At 34.3% G+C, this 18726-nt stretch overlaps 1 protein-coding gene across 1 annotated transcript in view; it reads left to right on the forward strand.

Annotated features, from left to right (window-relative positions):
- Positions 1 to 18726, forward strand: part of LOC145692080 (uncharacterized) — a 165067-nt gene that overhangs the window by 18140 nt on the left and 128201 nt on the right. The window contains exons 4-5 of the mRNA XM_081767372.1: positions 5987 to 6013; positions 14444 to 14896. Of these exons, the coding sequence (XP_081623498.1) occupies positions 5987 to 6013; positions 14444 to 14896 (480 nt within the window). The remainder of the gene's footprint in view (positions 1 to 5986; positions 6014 to 14443; positions 14897 to 18726) is intronic.

Consider the following 18726-nt stretch of genomic DNA (forward strand, 5'->3'; position numbering starts at 1 on the left):
TCTGTAACTTACCTAATACGATATTGTACTCCAGCATACTCCGTGCATACTCCAGCGCGCTTCCTCCTTCCAGCCAAACTTCGGTTTTCCACCACCCCTTACAAGTGGTGCTCTAAGTAGCATTATCATTAATAGCGCGCTAGTCTTCCGATTAGTTAAAATTTGTAAATAATACATTTATGCGCAGGAGGTTAGGTGAATCCCCCTTCACATAAATGTCCTATTATCTCTCTCTCTCTCTCTTATTTTTTATATATAATAACGAGAAATAGTTACAGTGTTTGGTAAAAAGTCTTGCATAGTATATTCTTTATTAGCTATAAATAGACACAATAGTTTATATCTCTAGAAAGAATAATCCGATTCACATAAAATTAACATTATTTATTAAGTAGACATAAAACTATGTTTTAGTGCAGTTCCTGTTTCAGTATCATTATATATAAATTACAAGTTGAGACAAAAAAATCTTATGAACTACTTTTTAGAGGGAATTTCCCCCAACATCCCTCTAGAAATTCCCTCATACAAAAATTTCGACATGGTGTACACATCATTGAAAATACGTTTTATTAGAAGTTTAATGAGTTATAAGCCGTGCTTATATTGCAATTTTCGTGCAAGTTATAAGTGTTTTTATCTGCACTAATGAATATGGTAAAATGAACAGTAAAGATAGTATAGTTTTATATAAATATGTTTATTTCTCTAGAAATAAATAATGCGATTCTTATGAAACTTAGAGGGCTTACTAAGTATAAATCAAGCTAACACACAATACAATTTGTGTGTTTATATACCTAAGGATACCTGAGCTACAGGTACAAAAATTGTAAAGAGAAGATAAATTTGAGGGGAAATTTCCCGACAATCCCTCTGTCACGGGAAAACTGAGAGTGATGGAGAAAAACTGATTGCAGATTCGAATTCTACGTGAAAAGTTCTATTAGAATCAGGTGTTATCATTTCTGTGCCAAAATCCTGTTGACTAGTGTTATTTATAGAAGTAATGATTCTTCAGGGAGGTATCATCAGTAAAAAAACATTTAAGGTTCGCCGCCCAAAACTATAGTAAGAAACCTTATGTAATGTAATGTTCCTCGTACACAACTTTGGAAGCTTCATAAAGTTTTTCCGCTTACTTTGTAGCAATAAAATATAATTTTTACACAGATGTTACTTCTGTAAGTAGACCATCGATTTAAAGATACAGTAACAAAAGTGATGAAACAAAATATTGGATTCAAAGTAAAATCGTGTAGTGATCCAAGGGCAAATACAAATTAATAACTTAAAGTGAATGAAAATATTTCACTTGAGGCATAATTGTCAGAAAACACAGCAAGAAAAAATAACTTCGAAAGTACGTTGCTCAGAACTCTTTGTTTCTGCGAGATGTTAGTCTAAGAATTACATAGAAATTAGCATGTTTCAATGTTTGAAAGATATGTTGATTTATCACAAAAAATTTGGTGAGGATAGTGTACGATTAGAACACATGTACAACTAAGGTAATGATTTAAATGACATCTCTCTATTAGATGAATTGTTTTATACTTATATTATTTATTGCAAAGTAGTAGGGTCACTTTTAATTTTAATATAACAACATACATACGAGTATTTTCAAGTCCAATGCAACCACTCACAATACTTTTTTTGTATTTTTACATCAAAGAAATGTCATTGTTCCATGACATTACCATTCCGAGTTAGCATCAAGTCTAGACACTATGCGATGTGCATTATAATTTAATGTAGCATAACAGTCGTTAGCTTTTTTCGAATCCCGTGTTTCACAACAAAGCTGAAAACCCTGAGTTGACTAAGGTGTTTCTTTGGAGGTCAAAATTGATATTACGTCTATTGTCATTACAAAATAATAACACTAAGAAACGATATGTGTACCTATTTGTTCGATGACCTGTTGTTTTTATCAGTAAAATAATAATCTCACCTTGCTATGTACCTTCAATGCTTCGTAAACAAAAACCTCCGAAATGTGATTTTCATAAACCTCATTCGAAAACTAACTTGGCAATTTAAAGAGTTTTGTACAAATACTAAACAAATGATAGACTGGAATATACAGTTATTACATTAAACTCTCATATAAGTTCTCTGTTTATGATAGGTCGTTAAAGATGTATGTTATGGCGTTGTCAACTTGGTATATGACATCATTACTTTTAACCAGTTTCGCCTGTTTCTATTGACTTGCTAGGTGCAGTCGCACGAACTGTCGAGTGTTGAGTTCGAGAGTCTTCGGGAGCAGCTCGAGATTCACATGCTTGTCAAATTTCAACACACAGAATAACTTTTCGGGGCGATAGAGTGGACTTTGCAACAGACTGAGGGCTTCGTCTAGCTTGGACCAAAATCTTTTTCACACATTATTGTTCTAGATTATCTACTTTTCAACACTGGTTATCAACGTCTTGAAAAACGACTCGAATTCGTTATGTTTCAGTAGAAACTTGCCGATATAATTTCGGTCTAGTAAATGTATTTTGCTTCAGGATTGTCGCTTCCATGAATTACTTATTTTGCAAAGACATATATGAGGCCATCAAGTTTCTCTTCAAAAGAGATTCAGATTATATGACTCCTAAGACTCGAGCTACTTCTTGTAGTTACCTTTCGCCAAATGTTGTAACACTGTTCGGTAATGGATAATGGCTATGATTGTATCATGAATGCTTAAATGTAGGTGTTGCTCTACTTGTTCCATAATATTATTCCCATTTTCTATCATTGGTCGTCCACTGTGAAGAAGGATTTTGGACATCAAAATTTCAAAACGAAAACGACTGAACCATCTTTTGGCTCTTGTTTTTGATAACGTATCTTGCTCATAAACAGCACAAATTTCTTCATGGACGTACAATCAATTATGATTTTATCAAAATAAGGTTCTAAAATGGAGTACAGTTTTGTGAATAGTTCACTCATCTTCACTGCGCAATACCTTATGTCTAATTATAAGAATTTCAACAGCTTTTACACACCCACTAAAATTAACTGAAATCAGTACAATTATATCCCTCTCGAAGCAATCGGTAAATATGGCAGAATGCTATTTAAATGCCTACGGTAGAGAACAGATACTAGGTACTTTACATTCAAATTTATAAATATTGTGAGAAATGAGGCTTTTCTCGTTCCCAATAGTCAAGAACATAAGAAGAGTACTTAGATAGCAGTAATGGAAGAGAGATCAAATAAAATACAAAGGTCAAGCGACCTGAAATGTTGGTGACTTCTGAACACTCGAAGGTATCGTACCACTAAACCTAGTGCCATCAATCCTTAACAGAGATAACCGCCTAATAAAATTAGCCGTCCAATCGGACAGCCAGTAGAGAACTGTCAAACCATAACTTGTGTGTGTAGCGCTCGCTTCACAGGAGGAACGTCAGAAGCCAAACAACCCCTGAATATCATTTTTCACTGTACGCTACTGTGCCTGCAGACTTTCATGACCACAGAACATCGTGACTGAAGCATCAACTGTTGAAAGGGAGTAGCATGGATTCCGACAGCATCATGCTAATGAAATATACTGTCGTGCCTATTCAGGCATACCTAGTTGCGTCAAGTTGTAACTGTAACCTTTCATGTGGATTCGCGATGTTTGACATGTGTTATCTCTAGGCAATGTTTTGTACCTTGGTGCACATACCGTCAAATTTCAACACATCGAAGTACTTAGATCTGATGGGCAATAACTTACACCCCATTATGGTTTTCTGTTACCCGGAAGCAGATGGACTATACCAACAAGACAACTGCTTCTACAACAGATTTCGGTTGGCTGCAAAAAGAATCAAGGAGCATTCCACTTATTTATTGTTCCGGAAACGGAGACCTAAAAGCCCATGCCCTGAAAGACCATCAATATCATTTGTGTAATCTAATGAAACCCTTCCGCAATTCACTGAAAAATATGAATAGCCAAAGAAGTCTACTTCTTCACTAATCAGTTATCCCTAATTTAGTGACACTTCAGTGTATATTTTAGTGCTCATACTGTCTGGTAGATGTTAGTCTTTGTTGAATAATAACGACGCCACCAAATATAATTTCTGTGCAAAGAATGTACGTATTTTATCTTTTATTTAGTCTCTAAGAGTGGCTGTCATATTGACAGAATCGAACATTATCCTAAAATTATTTATATATTATATTCATATTCTACTGATGGTCTTGTCGACAATTCCCATAATGCAGCCAGATGAGAATTAAAGAAATTGCAGATAATTAGTTCATAGTAGATCTGTAGATAGTTAATCGTCTGATTTAGCCTAGCCAGCATAATCGTGGGACGTAAAACTGAAAGATTTCATTTCATTTTCCATTTCTGTTGATAGTTAGTTTATAGTAGGATCGAAAGGTAACGGTTCATAGAGGGTGAGGAGATAAATTGAAGGTATAAAGTGTTCCCGGATTCTTACACTATGTCCTGTTTTTGTTAGGAAATAACATCTTTTGACGCTTTGATCGTTTTGAAGTTCTGACATTGTTTCCTGAAGTATTCTAGACCCCACACCATCAATTTACGGTGATGAATTCTATAGCTATTAGCACTCGATTGTACTATGACAATTTTTAAACCTTCTTTTCACTGATAGCCCATCTGCTTGTCTACTCAATCTTGAAGGAGGAACAGAATGTATAGCTCGTACATGACTTGCATTGTTGATGTAAAATATGTTACGCTACATCCATACATAAACTTTGCTTTAATAATATTTCTTCCTAGTTTTAAAAAATAAAATATTACCTTAGAAGAACATGTGAATGATTAATTTCGGATATGTTAAACTCTGATACATAATCCTTCTGAAACGCGAATTCAAGAAACTTCCCTTCCTGAGCATAATAGTCTAATAAAATAACTATTTGAGGATAATAGTGTTAAGACGATAAAATAATTGTTTCTGAAGTTTGAAATTTAAGATAAGGATATTGTCATTCTTCTTACACAGCTATTAATCAGTCTGTAGTAGCCATTTACTACTCATCAACTTCTAACGAAGGACCAGGTTTTCACCATAGAATGGGTGGAACAGATTGAAACATATATTGGAAGTATTGAATTAGCAATGAACCCATGAGTAATGTATTTACAAAACGATCGAATATACTTTCTTGTCTTTAACCAATGTCATCTATCAATGATGCCATTGCTACCACATCACTATTTGCTCTGCAATTTACTGTGAATATGAACAGCAAACTCTGATATCATATAACATTGGAAATGGCTGGTGTCTTGTGTTTCACTAGTATCTAATGTATGTACATATTTAAAACGTACTTTATTTTTATACATTAGAACAGTCTTACGTTTGCCTAAAACAAATATCTCCCTTTTCTTTCTTATTTACGTTTCTAATTGCTATATTACAACTCGAGGCTGAAAGAGACGAAAATCTATACCTAGCTGTTATGCATTACAATCGACTGGTGTCAGCTTCAAATCCCACGTTTGTTCATTCTATATTTTTATCAAATATTTCCTAGCCCTACTATTCAAATACTAGCATGGAACGTTTAGTCTTTATACGGCCACCATTTTAATGAGATACATTTCTCTATGTATATGTAAGGTTCTAAAATCTGAGAAACCTCCATTATGAAGTAAACACAATCTACATTTAAATCAACAGATGCTTAATACAGTGCACAGTTACGAATATAGCATCACCATGACTCATAAAAAAGGAAAATAAACTACGTAATGTAGAAAATAAATAGAGTGCAAAATCAGTTATGAAAGAAACTTACTGTTTCTGCATTAGATCTCTCTTTGCTGGTATTACAGGAGTTATATGGCTTTGGTAAATTTTCTGTCAAATTTCATTTACGTTATCCATTGATTCTTGTATCTGAAACAAAATAACGTAACAGCTATGACCATCACATATGACAGTACGAATAAATGAAACGAAATACTGTTAATGTCTTTAAAATTGCTTTTCAGAAACAGAAACCGACTTTTCCGTCCCTGGTAAGTTGGTATAACTAGATACGTATCATATGTTACCATATCCTATTGAATACTTTACTACTGTTTTCTTTTTAAAGTAACTATACTTTAGTAGTAAATAATTATTTTTCTTGGCCATGATTCTTTTTCTTTTAACAAGTGTTCTTCAAACTCAGTACATGCACAATGAGTATAATTGATTGATGTATGATGATTACAAAATAATGGGTAAGATCTGGTCTGCAAATCAAAAATTATGAATGAGCAAGGTGTTTGGCTGTGCGAAAAGTAACATAATCGTTTATGAGTCAATCCATTCTAAGTGATCAAGCATGTGCCGCTCGATCATCTCCAAAAAAATGATTTTTTTCATGAATGTTTATACCATATCAAGGTACTTCAAAACCACAATTAATTATTTTTTACAACATCTCATGGCGACACATGGGCTGGCGCCATTTTGCGTTTTTTCGATTTTAGGTGTTTACGTTGTTTGGAATATCTAAGCATGTACATGTCCTAACAAATTGAAAATTGATCGACGTCCACAACTCGTGTAGAGCTAAAACTGTGATCTCTTAACATTTTTGCCTAAAATCATTTGAAGAGGGTGAAATCAGGGCCTACAGTAGTAACATTTTTGGACATTGAAAACATGTTTGGGAAGAGGGAACAACTGACGTAGAGATCTGAACTTGTGTTTGCATGTACTCCGGTTACATAAGTTAATACACAAAAATTTACAAACCTGTAGCTGCTCCAAAGATCTAAAAAAAAAATTGTAAAGTTGGGAAATTATGCCAATTTAGCATATGTCACTGTCAATTAACTCCAATGGGCCTGAATAGAAAAATTTGAAATTTTGTGAATAGTTAGTACTTTAGTATACCATAACAAAACGCAGTATGTGTTTTTGAGCAGAAGGGGGTCAAAGTACTAAGTAATGACCTCATACTCTAGGAGGTGTTTTTTTCATAAAATATACTGCAAACTTCTCAGTGTTTACAGCGAGTAAGTGTTCACTGAGTTCAGAATGTAGATCAAAAAAGGACAACAATCTCCTGCATGAGTTAACAGTTCAAACAAGAATGAACATGATTGAGTATCATTGATATAGCAAGCAGCAAGAGCAAGGAATACCTACGGACTTTTTTTTGTCAAGGGTGCATATGACTTTCCAGTGCTGCTTTGGGTCTAATAAGACAATATTACAACTACAAGAAAGAAACGATCTTATGAGCCTTGACTAGAATAACCATTCATCGTACTTTATTTTACTTCACAACAACAAATTTCCAGTAGATTTTCTGAACAAAACACCTCCTAGAATATGACGTCATTAATACATTGACCCCCTTCTACTCAAAAACACAAAACGCGCTTTCTTGTGTGATATGTTATATTACACGGCTAAATATTCCTAAAATTTAGGATTTTTCTATCCAGGCCCATTGGAGATATTGGACATGGAAATATGCTAAATTGGCATAATTCCCCAAATTTACGATCTTTTCAGACCTTTGCGAGCAGCTGCAGGACTGTAAATTTTATTATATTAACTTATAACCGCGGACTACGTGCACTCACAAATTCAGACCTTTACATCAGTTGTTTCCTCTTCCAAAGCATGTCTTCAATGTCCAAAAATGTTGCTACTGTAAGCCCTGATTTCAACCCCTTCAAATAGTTTTAGGTAAAAATGTTAAGAGATAAAAGTTTTAGCTCTACACGAGTTGGGGACGTTCAGCAATTTTCAATTTGTTAGGGTACGTACATGCTGAGATATTCAAAACAACGTAAACGCCTAAAATCGAGAAAAAGCAAAATGGCGGTAGTCGCTGCGTCGCCATGGGATGTTGTATAAAATGATTAATTGTGGTGTTGAAGTACCCTGATATAGGATAAACATTCATGAAAAATTAGTGGTCGAGCGGCATTTTTTCTTTTTTCTTGATCATTTTGCATGGATTGAATCTTATGTTTTAAAAATGATAATAACAGAAAATCCATAGTTGAGTATTATATACGTGAAAAGTTGATAAGTGCACATCTCGTATAAAGGATTTAGAATTTAGATTTCTGGGTTTTCGGCATCTATGGCCATGTTAGCCAGTCACATATGAGGGATGACGTCCCTCGGCGAACACATTATCCGGGGAAAGGGAAGGAAGAAAGGATTGAGGAAGGAAGGAAGCGACCTAGGACCATGAAGTAGATATCCAAATACTTCAAATAATAATGGAAAATGCAAGACCTCAAATGCTAATGGAACCATTAATGTTGACTACACTTAATTTATGAGATACCAGAAAATGAGTTCGTGTAGGTTTTAAGATCTAGATTTCTGGGCTTTTGGCATCTATGGCTATTTGGCCCGCCACGATTCGAGGGATCGTGTTCTCGGCAAGCACACTATCCGGAAAAAGGGGAGGAAGGAGTAAGAGACCTGGGACCTGTAACTTAGGTCATCCAAGAATTTGCCTGGTGTGAATGAGAAAGACCCAGGAAAATTTCATTCAGACGGGCTCGAATAAAAAATCTTTTTACTCTTTTTCAACCGTGTTCTTACCGGGAATCGAACCGGAGACTGCTCTCATCGAAGGCGAGAGCGTTCACGACTATGCTAAGCGAGGCCACACCTTGAATAAAATTTGGCAATTAGATATATATTTTTTTTTCTTAAATTTGTAATTCGAAATAAACGTATATGTGAAGAACATGATTGTAACTAATCATATACAATATATTTTATTATAGTTTTTCGAATAATTCGTGAATTACAAAATTTGGTACATCTACAAGGAAGAGAATGTCATGCCGTGCAGGATACGAAACTCTATCAAAGAGAAAATCAGTTGTTTTGTTTGTGGCTGAGATTTTTTTTAAATTTAGACGATAGTATTTTAATCAGTAAGTACAGTATTAATCATATGTTACCGATGTTTGGCAAGTACACTACTATCCTTACCGCGTTTGTGTACAATAAAATTACCAGTATGTTAAATTCTAATATTTTTACTTTGGAGACAACGTAACGTGGAGTGGCTGAGAAGAAGACGTTTTTAGGTATTACCATCTCGGTATATTTAATAAATCCCTCGGAATAATTTGTTTCCTCTGAAAGATTAAGCTTTCTTAGAAGCTCACTCACCAGTATTTACCCCTTGTCATTAATGGTGTTAATTAAAAGTAAATACACAATGTTCTCGACTGTCCTGCTTGGGATTATCGGGCCTCCGTACTATACGGCGTAACTAAAATAAATCCCTAATAAAGTGAGGAAGCGTTTTGAACGATTTACTTGATTTATAACGCCTTCTTGAAAACGTAACTTTGCCAAGAAAGAGAAGTAATCTATCAAGAACTTGTCAAACGCTAAAAACTGTAAGTTTTGACTCTTCTTTTATCTTAGGCTTATCTTTTCACATTTGTGTAATCATTTACCAATGAACATAAGTTTAAATAATTTTATAATAATTTAATAAAAGTAAATAATAATTTCAAATATAAATTTAAACTTTAAATACGTTTTAATCACTTTATAAAATTATGGTACATATTATGTTAATGTTTTGATTAACTCAAATTGTATGAATATATACCGTATATCATATATTTTCTAGAATTAAGCTAAACGTTATAAAAATCACCTTAAAATGTGTACAATATTTTTATTCTTTTACTTAATTTTTGATTCGACTTTTAAAAAAGAGTAGTTCTTCATTCGACCAGATTATGTATATGGGGATGTTCACACATAAGTGCATCTAGTTTGCTTCAAGACATTTTTTAAGATCAAAATTGATTTTTAGCTCAACAGCAAATTTTTTTGGCTTTAAATCTGATTTCCTATAATTCCAGCAAAGCTGATTTCAATAGGGGATATTTTTTTAATTATTCACTAAGTTTCATGCAGCACAAGACCATTTGGCTGAAACTGGACAACATTAACATTGAACACACAAATATAAAAAGAAGAAAGAAGAACCTTAGTGAACAAATAAAAGAACGTTCACCGCTAAATTTACAATATTCTTTTCAGTTGATATCTAAAGTTTCGTTCAGTTGAAAAAATGTCGAAATCTGCTGAAACTGTGTCATAATCTTGAGCTAGTCTACAAAACAAAGAGCGCTGGATAAATGATAAAATAGGAGTCTCATATGTTAATAAATTTAGAGAACGAGTTTGCCGCAGAGAAATTCGAAGGTTAATCTGCAATAATAAGAATTCAAAATCCACTATATGATTGATGATCTTATATAGGTAAAGTAAATCAGGTGCTGGGCGTCGTTTTTCAGGGAAGCAGATAGCGTTGAAACATTAGTGAATATGTTGAGGATTAGCGTCTTTTATTTACAATATGATGGTCCAATATTCTAACTTACTTGATTATTCAGTTTCACCAGACATATTCTGCCATGCATTCTTGGAGATACAAGTTCAGTTTTACGAAGAAAATGTCTGGAAAATACGAAAAGAAGACCAAAAGCACTAGTGATTAGCCCATTTACTTCACAATTTAATGATTTAGCATCACATGTAAATTCATTCCTTAGTTTCAGTATTCGAATGCTGGGAGGGCATCTGAGTTGCAAGATTCAATTCTATCAGACGAACGTCGAAAAAAAAACATCATAAAAATTTCCCAAGACAAATGTTGAAGAGAATTTTCTGGTACATTGAGCAAACTTCAGATGTTCTTACTTGCACCAGTCAAATGTCAAGGTCAATTTCATCAGACAAGTGTTTCAAGAGTATCGATAGTCAAATGTTTCCAACAAATAAATCTTGAGAGGATACCAACTCAAACGTTTTCCAACAAAAAAGGTGTGAGAATTTATAAACATAGCCCATTTCACCTTTTGCTGTCGTTGATTACATCTAACGTCTGAGAAGGGTTTGTGTGGAATGCAAACAAGGCGAAACTCATAGATTTATGGATTACTAAAAACAAACGTAGAGAATTTGAGCCTGGAATGTCTGTATCTTAAATTTATGAACAAAAACCCTTAACTCTGCTGCTGGAGTTTCTGTTACCCTATACGAATTCCTTTTTCATCTAGATCGAAATTTTGCAGATAGATGGACATGAGCCTCTGTGTACTCCTCTACGCAATTGCTGATTTCTATCTCTTCCCAAAGTGGGTTAATGCTAAATGAGTCACTGTTTGGGTCTAGAAGATTCCACCATCATAATAATGGAACGTTTCTGAGAAAATATACTACCATATATATTCGTTTTAACTATACTTTTTTGGCGTTATTGTTTGTTTGTGTATGCACATCATGCCAGGAAAGACTGAATTTTCCTTTGACGAAATTGATATTAAGCTTAAAGAGCCTATGTCGGAATATGAAGAGTTTTTGTTATTAAAAGGACAGTGAAAATAATGAAGACACACATACAGCCAGTGACCACAATTCAAGTTCCGAAGAAAAAGGATCCAAAACTGAGAGTGAAAAACGTGAATTCTGGCAATTTATTAAAAAAAAAAAAAAAAAAAAAAACAAGTGCATCAAATAATTGAAAAATGTTCTTATGCTCACGTTTGTCAAATTACATATTATTGTCTGTTTAACAGCACAAAGAGAATAGTGCAGCAAATTCCTCCTGGTGATCAGAAATCTACCTGGGTGTTTGCTAACAGATCATATATCCATACGGAAACAGTAAAACGTACTCGCGAACTGACAGCAGTAGTTCACAGAGAGAGATAAACATGTGACAGTAGTGTGATCGACATTCCACATGTTACCATGGGAAGGTCAGTGTACTTTTAGTACAAGGAATAAGGATATGAAAATAAAGGCTGTTGCTCGAAATGTAAGATATGTCTGTATTAGGAACATGGAAACGTCTTTTTGCCCCAGCTGGCTACGAGAATTTGTTTTGTTACTTACATACGATCTTTCTTTTCGCATAGTGGATTACAAAGATTATGTACTACTCTTGAAAATTAGCAGTTCTATCACATTTTGCTGTAAACCCACTCCTTGGTATTTAATCTAAAAATATATTTCTATAAATGTGTCATTGAACAAAACAAATGCATAAATTTCTTGTCTAAATTTGTTTTGATATCTATATTCACATTTCTTGTTGTAAACCAGACAGTAACATTTATTTGTATTACATATATCCTGTTGTATGCATTTTGGACAAATAAAACGTAAAATGTACAAAACAAATTGTGCGCAATAACGTCATTTAAACAAAATAAATCATAAAAAATTTATAAATTTAAAATTGATGTAGGGTCTTATGAACCTCACTTCACAAGCACGTAAACATCAATTGAAACTACTAGCATAGATAGATGTTAACCTGTTTTCGTACATCGTAGATGATAGAAAAAAGCGAAGTTAGCCGTAAACGTAGTTAAAAAATAATATTGAATCAGTCCTTGCACTTATAAAATCTTCAACAAAGATGTTTCCGCTTAAGTAAATCAGGAACAATTAACTAAAATATTTACACTTTTGGTATAAAGCACGGCATAATACCTCCCCTAATTTAAAATATATTTAAGAAAAAGATTTCATCATTAGTCCTAAATCAAAATTCTGAATGACCTACGTTACTTACACACAATCTCTACGAAAAATTCGAATTAATTATAAAGTGAAAGTGTGGAAAATGTTTGAAAGCATAACTAAGATCGTTTTCCTCAAAACTATTTTCAGTACCTTGAACAACTTGACGAAAGTACTTTAGGTCACAATTATTTAAAGAAAGAGGTAAGATTTCAGTATGAAATTTTATATGATGTCGGTATAAATATAATGTCGGTATTTTAACCCACTAAAATTTATAATAGCATCTTCATGAAATATTTTGTACTTAGGTCAACAAGATGTGAAACAAGATGCTATACCCCAATTACTGATGTCCAATATTCCTTTCTTAAAAAGCTTTAAAAATGAAATTTCGATTTACAATTTCAAAATTATACCATCTCGAACTATAAAGCGTAACATTATAGAAAAGTCAATCTGGCAAATCAATCAACCAAGGAACTTGAGTGACTTATAAACAACTCTAAAGAGGTCCCTAACACGTGACCAATTGCCAGAAATAACTTAAAATTGGTTTAATATTCTTTAGAAGATTATAAGCGTCCTTAAACTAACCACAAATCTTTGAAGAAATTAGGCCCTTCAACGTAGTCAATTGTCAAGCACACTATCAAGGGGATGGGAAAGGAAGAAAGGATGGAGAACGAAGAAAGCGGTTTGAGTCCTGAATGTTAGGTACCATACCGTTATTTTCGTAGCGTGAATAAGGAAAGCTCAGAATGGCTCGCCTGGAAAAGCTGTTGTACTTTCTCCATAGTGTCTCCACCGGAAATTGAACCCAGGACAGCTAAGCCAGAAGGAGTACAAGTCATGCGCCGTAGAAGTACCTTGCACAGGGTAAGACCATTAAAAGTTCATTTTTGGAACACTTCGCAACTCTGCACAAAATTGCCTGATTTAACAGTTACTTGAAAAAATTGCCTAAAACTCAGCTACTATTGCTACTACTTTCACGTCAGAATTAATTGATCTGAAACAGTAAACGAGAATCAAGAAGTGATAAGTAAATCATATAATTATGTACCATACCAAATGATTGAGATAACATAATTGCTGTAGTACGTAAAACTCTTTACAATAATTAAAGTAAAACTTAATTATTTTACACTGATTGTAAATTGTACACAGAACTTAAGAAATAAATTGAAATTATTGCATAGCTCTGAAGATTAATAACATTATATATATTACGTCCGTATATTTTAATGTGATATATTGATATTATAGTTCTCTTTCTGAAACATAGTCGAAAGATGACCTATACTTGCTGGCAGGAATCGAAAAGTGATTGTGATAAGATATAACCTAGCAATATATGCTGTCAAAGGATACGATTTAATAAAGAAAACAAAATAATTTAATCAAACTAGAAAAGTGTATTATAACATGTTTACTGTTTCCTATGAACTAAGTAATATGTATGACTTGTAATAGGAAAATTAACTTCCTTTAAATACCTACTTGATTAATATGTGTATGAAAGAAAGGGGTAATTGAAACATGACGAAATTTTATATATGGTTTATTATGTGGCGTATAGTGTATTGCCACAGATAACCAACTGCACCTTCAAACTAGCACGTTAAATGTAGATCCCATGTACAGTAGAACAGTAAAGTATCTTGAAGCTTAAATCATAGGCTTCACATCTATGCAAGTAAGTAATATACTTTGCTTTCTAAGGGAGTGTTTCTGTTTTACGTAACTAAAGCAGTGCACATGAGTATTTGAGAGAATTAACATACTACTTGGAACAAGAAACAACAAATTATTTTCTAACTGAAACCAAATGCAAAGGAGTAATAAATGATTATTTTATCTTATAGTTCTATACTTGAATTTGTCATTTTAATTACTTATGGTTACTTTTGAAGAAATTTCTACAGAAAAGGAAACAGTTCTCACGAGAAGACCACCAGTACGGCCGCCAATCAAGCCACCCAAGCCACCCAAACCACCCAAGCCAACTAAGCCACCCAAGCCAACTAAGCCACCCAAGCCAACTAAACCACCAACAACAAGGAGAACAACTAGGCCACCATCAACAAGGAGAACAACCAAGGCAACAACTACAAAAAGAGCAACGCCTACTACTACTACTCCCAAACCAACAACCAGGAGAACGACACCAACAACAACAAGGAGAACAACTGGGCCACCAACAACAAGGAGAACTACCAAGGCAACAACAACAAGGAGAACAACTAGGCCACCAACAACAAGGAGAACAACCAAGGCAACAACAACAAGGAGAACAACCGAGGCAACAACAACCAGGAGACCGAAACCAACAACAACAACCACAGAGGAATTTGAAAGTGAACCTAGTAAGTAAAAGCAAATGTTAAGAGTCAAAGTCGCTATTACTAATGCAACGTATATCCAATGTTAAATTGGATAGTATTCAATTCTCGTAGTGCTACAAATGTACAGTATAGGAATAAAAGTAACTAGTATGTTTATACATTATTGCTGTACATAAACTATTATCTCAATGTGCTGTTTGTATAAGTGTATTATTACTGTCAGTGCAAATGTGTGTTTGATTACGTTCAAACGAAATGGTTATTAGACTGCAGATAAAAGTACAATACATCAATTTTAGTATTATATAAAATGCTACCAACGATATGAATCCACAACCTAATTAGTTACACGAAACAAAATACACATACTAATCAGAAAATTGTAAGTAATAAAACGCAATGCATCAAAAGTTGCTTACTTAATGAAGCTAGTGTGATACTAATACATTTATCATAATACATTTATGAGAAAATCATGGCATAATATGAATAAGCAAGTCATGTATAAGTGAAATATTAATATAATAATACCGTTAAAAACCCCGGTTTCTATTTCCGACGGAATTAAAGGGAGTGCCAGCTAATTGTTTTTGTTATTCACTATATGCAATTATGAGTCGTAAGTCTTCTAATATTTTGATACACAATATACCTGCATGTATTACACCTGAAAGAAAAACTCATTAAAATTTAAAGTATAGTCTCTCGTGTTGGACTATCTGCAGCCACCTTCGTACCTGTTTCTCGATTCCATGTCAACACAACACTTTCTGGAATAGGCGACACGGTTTCTATTCCCGACGGGAGTTGATGTGTCCGGATTCCATGTTAACAAGTAAGCCCACGTCTCATATAGCTTCGCTCTTCAAAGGGACGTTAAATTTAAAATCAACTCTACTCAACCACACCTTGTGCTTAAGAGCAAAGAAATCAACCACTACAGTTCCGAAATTCCTTGTTGTTAGAGAAGCATCATGTTTGGACCAAACATGTAATTCGAAGTGCAAGATTAGAACTATATATGTTTGTGACATCACTTTGGTGTCATCAAATTCCTGCAATTTGTTGCGTTTTTTTTTTTTTTTTTTTTTTTAGCAAGGTGTGCTTTACGTATTGCTTAATGTAGCATGCATCCTCTTTAATTGTTCTGAATATTGGTCGGCATTGATGGTAGTAACCTAAGGAATGAACTCAAAGTGAACTACCCTCTCGTGGTTAAACCAGACACTGAGCATGACTTTATGATTAAAGCGGATGTTTCACGAGCAGTTCTTTAAGTAGCCTCTCGTTGAGTCATGATTTTGCATGAAAAATTCACTTTTGACGCATTTAACAATTCGTTTTAAGAAACTCATAGGATGCGGATTTTGAATCAGGTATCGGTACACATTAGTTCTCCTTTGGGAATGATATGGGGTTAACTTATATAGCACAATGCGGCGGCTCCTAATGTTTTCCCGAATTCGTGAGGGTGATAAACTACAATGGACTCAAATAAGCAGAATTGGTTTGACAATCGTGATAAGTTGGTGGATGAATTCTTCCGAATGGTGCGTCGTATGACCTCCAAATCTTATGTCTTAAGGCGGACAAGATTTGGCTGATATTACCTAGGTAGTAATTTTTAAAACTTGCACAAAATTTCAGAAACTAATAAGTTGTTATTCTGTGGTTCATTGTGGCTTCTCCTTCTACGTGACTACCATTCTGGGATGGCGTCACAGACTTATGACCGAGTCCAAACACATTACATAACAGTTCCAGAAATCAGACGTTGTTCAACACTCATCGTTAATGGCACTAAAGATTGTTTGAACATAATGATAATAGTCAAGTTGTTACATCTCTAACGCTAGTTTAATCTTGTGTTTACGGTTATTCATGGCTTATACACGCGCCTAATGTTTGTATTGTGGAAATATTAAAAGACTTATGACTTCATTACATAATATTGCTGTAAATAATTGTTTCAATGTTCTACTGTGTTACTGCAAGTATATAATGTTCTGCAATCAGTACGAATGTACTAAAAATGCAGGATGAATCGCTAAGGTATTCCATGTAAAATGGAAATTACAATACACAGTACACACTGAAGGGTATGGAAGTTCAGGGAAGGTATCATCGGTAACCTCTAGAAACATTTTAGAAGCAGTAGAAATTCATCACCGTGCCGTAAGCGTAATTAAGGCAGAAGGTGGAATTATGGCAAAGACTACAAGTTGCAACACTTAATTATTGAAACCTTGGAAATAACACTCTTCTCCGGAGTGGGTATGGACTGGATCCATCTCTGGCGTGGTGTTCTTAGGCAAAATGTCTAAAGTAGCAACCATCTGAACGTGGGCCGTCATCTTATCTTCAAAATGTGTCCACCTTCAAACTGAAAAATGACATTTGTCCTCGAAACGCTTTGCCAGGCGTGCGAAATTAATGAAGAACGTCACGGTATTCATAATTAATCTTATGATGATCTATATTGTTATGTTCTTTCCCTTTTGTAGGTAGAAGACCAATATTTTCTTAAAAAGTTCTGTAAAGAAAGTGTTGTCTGCCTCAGATCAGCTGTCCAACAAAACTTTGCAGCATTAGGGTGCACAACACAATATCATATGTGGAAAACAAAATCAGTTTATTGATAAAATGAAGTTCATAAAAATAAATTATCCACCGCAGGCTGTCACTGACAGTGAAGAGGAATGTCAGTTTACACCACCTGCATTTCATTTGTTATATTGCGCGGAATTGGTGCTTCAAACTAATCGCGCTGCACCAGAGCAGTTCGCTGCCGAGTGGTTCTCCGAACACTGTCAAGCTATGATTATGCATTTCAGAAGACAGTGTTTCAATAGATTCTGTTTTAGTTTTCAGCGAATTGAAATGCAGCTTATGGGAAAATACAGATCAAACTCCAGCGAATATTTGAAGATATTCAGCCACAAAATAGACCGAAAAATTAAGAAAGAAAATGATTATCGGGAATGTGAGCTGAAAGCTGTGCAAAAATGTTTCTTTTATTCTGGAGGAAACCGATGTTGACATTCATTGTTGGTAGCCGATTTTTGTTTTTGGCGACATTTGGCCGATTATCGTAAAATATTCCCTGAAGTTTGGTCATTATTTTCCAACAATCGTCATTAAAATCCTTTGACAAATTGTAAAAAGGCTAGAGAGGAAATATTAAAACACCGTCTTTCACAGAAGTCAACTGGCTTCGGAGTCTCGTTCACGTTAGTTCCGCAGCCAAGTGTTTCAGAGACAAACGTCCGTTCAATTTGAAGGTGGCCATACAGAAATGTGCCATTTGAAAGACAATACAGTCGAACGGTGGTGACAAATACGTGTTATCAGCCTATCGACCCACTGTGACGAACAGAAGGAATTTTGCAAGTTGGAAGACACCATGACCCTTCACCTCCTCTATAGAAGTGTATATATCTTACAAAATGCGTACGTTTTGACCTCATCATTATGCTCAGCAGCCAAGAAAATCCCCCAATACTAAAAATGAAGCATGTATATAAAGTAAATGGCTTCTTCAAACCTTAAGAAAAATCTGTTCAATTTTGATCTTTGAACGCTCGTAATTCGAACGCACTTTGGGTCAAGGACTTCTCCGTTTGTGTAACTCTTTCATATGTAAAAAGAACTCGATTGAGCATAATATCAATATGAAGTCAGAGTAACACCTCGTGACTTTCCCTAGTAAGTTTAGATATATTTTAGCGATTCACCATGTATTCCTTTCAAGTTGTAAGTAACATCAAAACTAATATTAAAATGTATTTTGTTCTTTACGGAATGGATAAAACTTTCAGTCCGGATATACTAATTTCTAAAAGACAAAATTG

The sequence above is a fragment of the Thermobia domestica genome, chromosome 8 (assembly GCF_964235325.1).
Source record: "Thermobia domestica chromosome 8, izTheDome1.hap1.1, whole genome shotgun sequence".
NCBI classification, from domain to species: Eukaryota; Metazoa; Arthropoda; class Insecta; order Zygentoma; family Lepismatidae; genus Thermobia; species Thermobia domestica.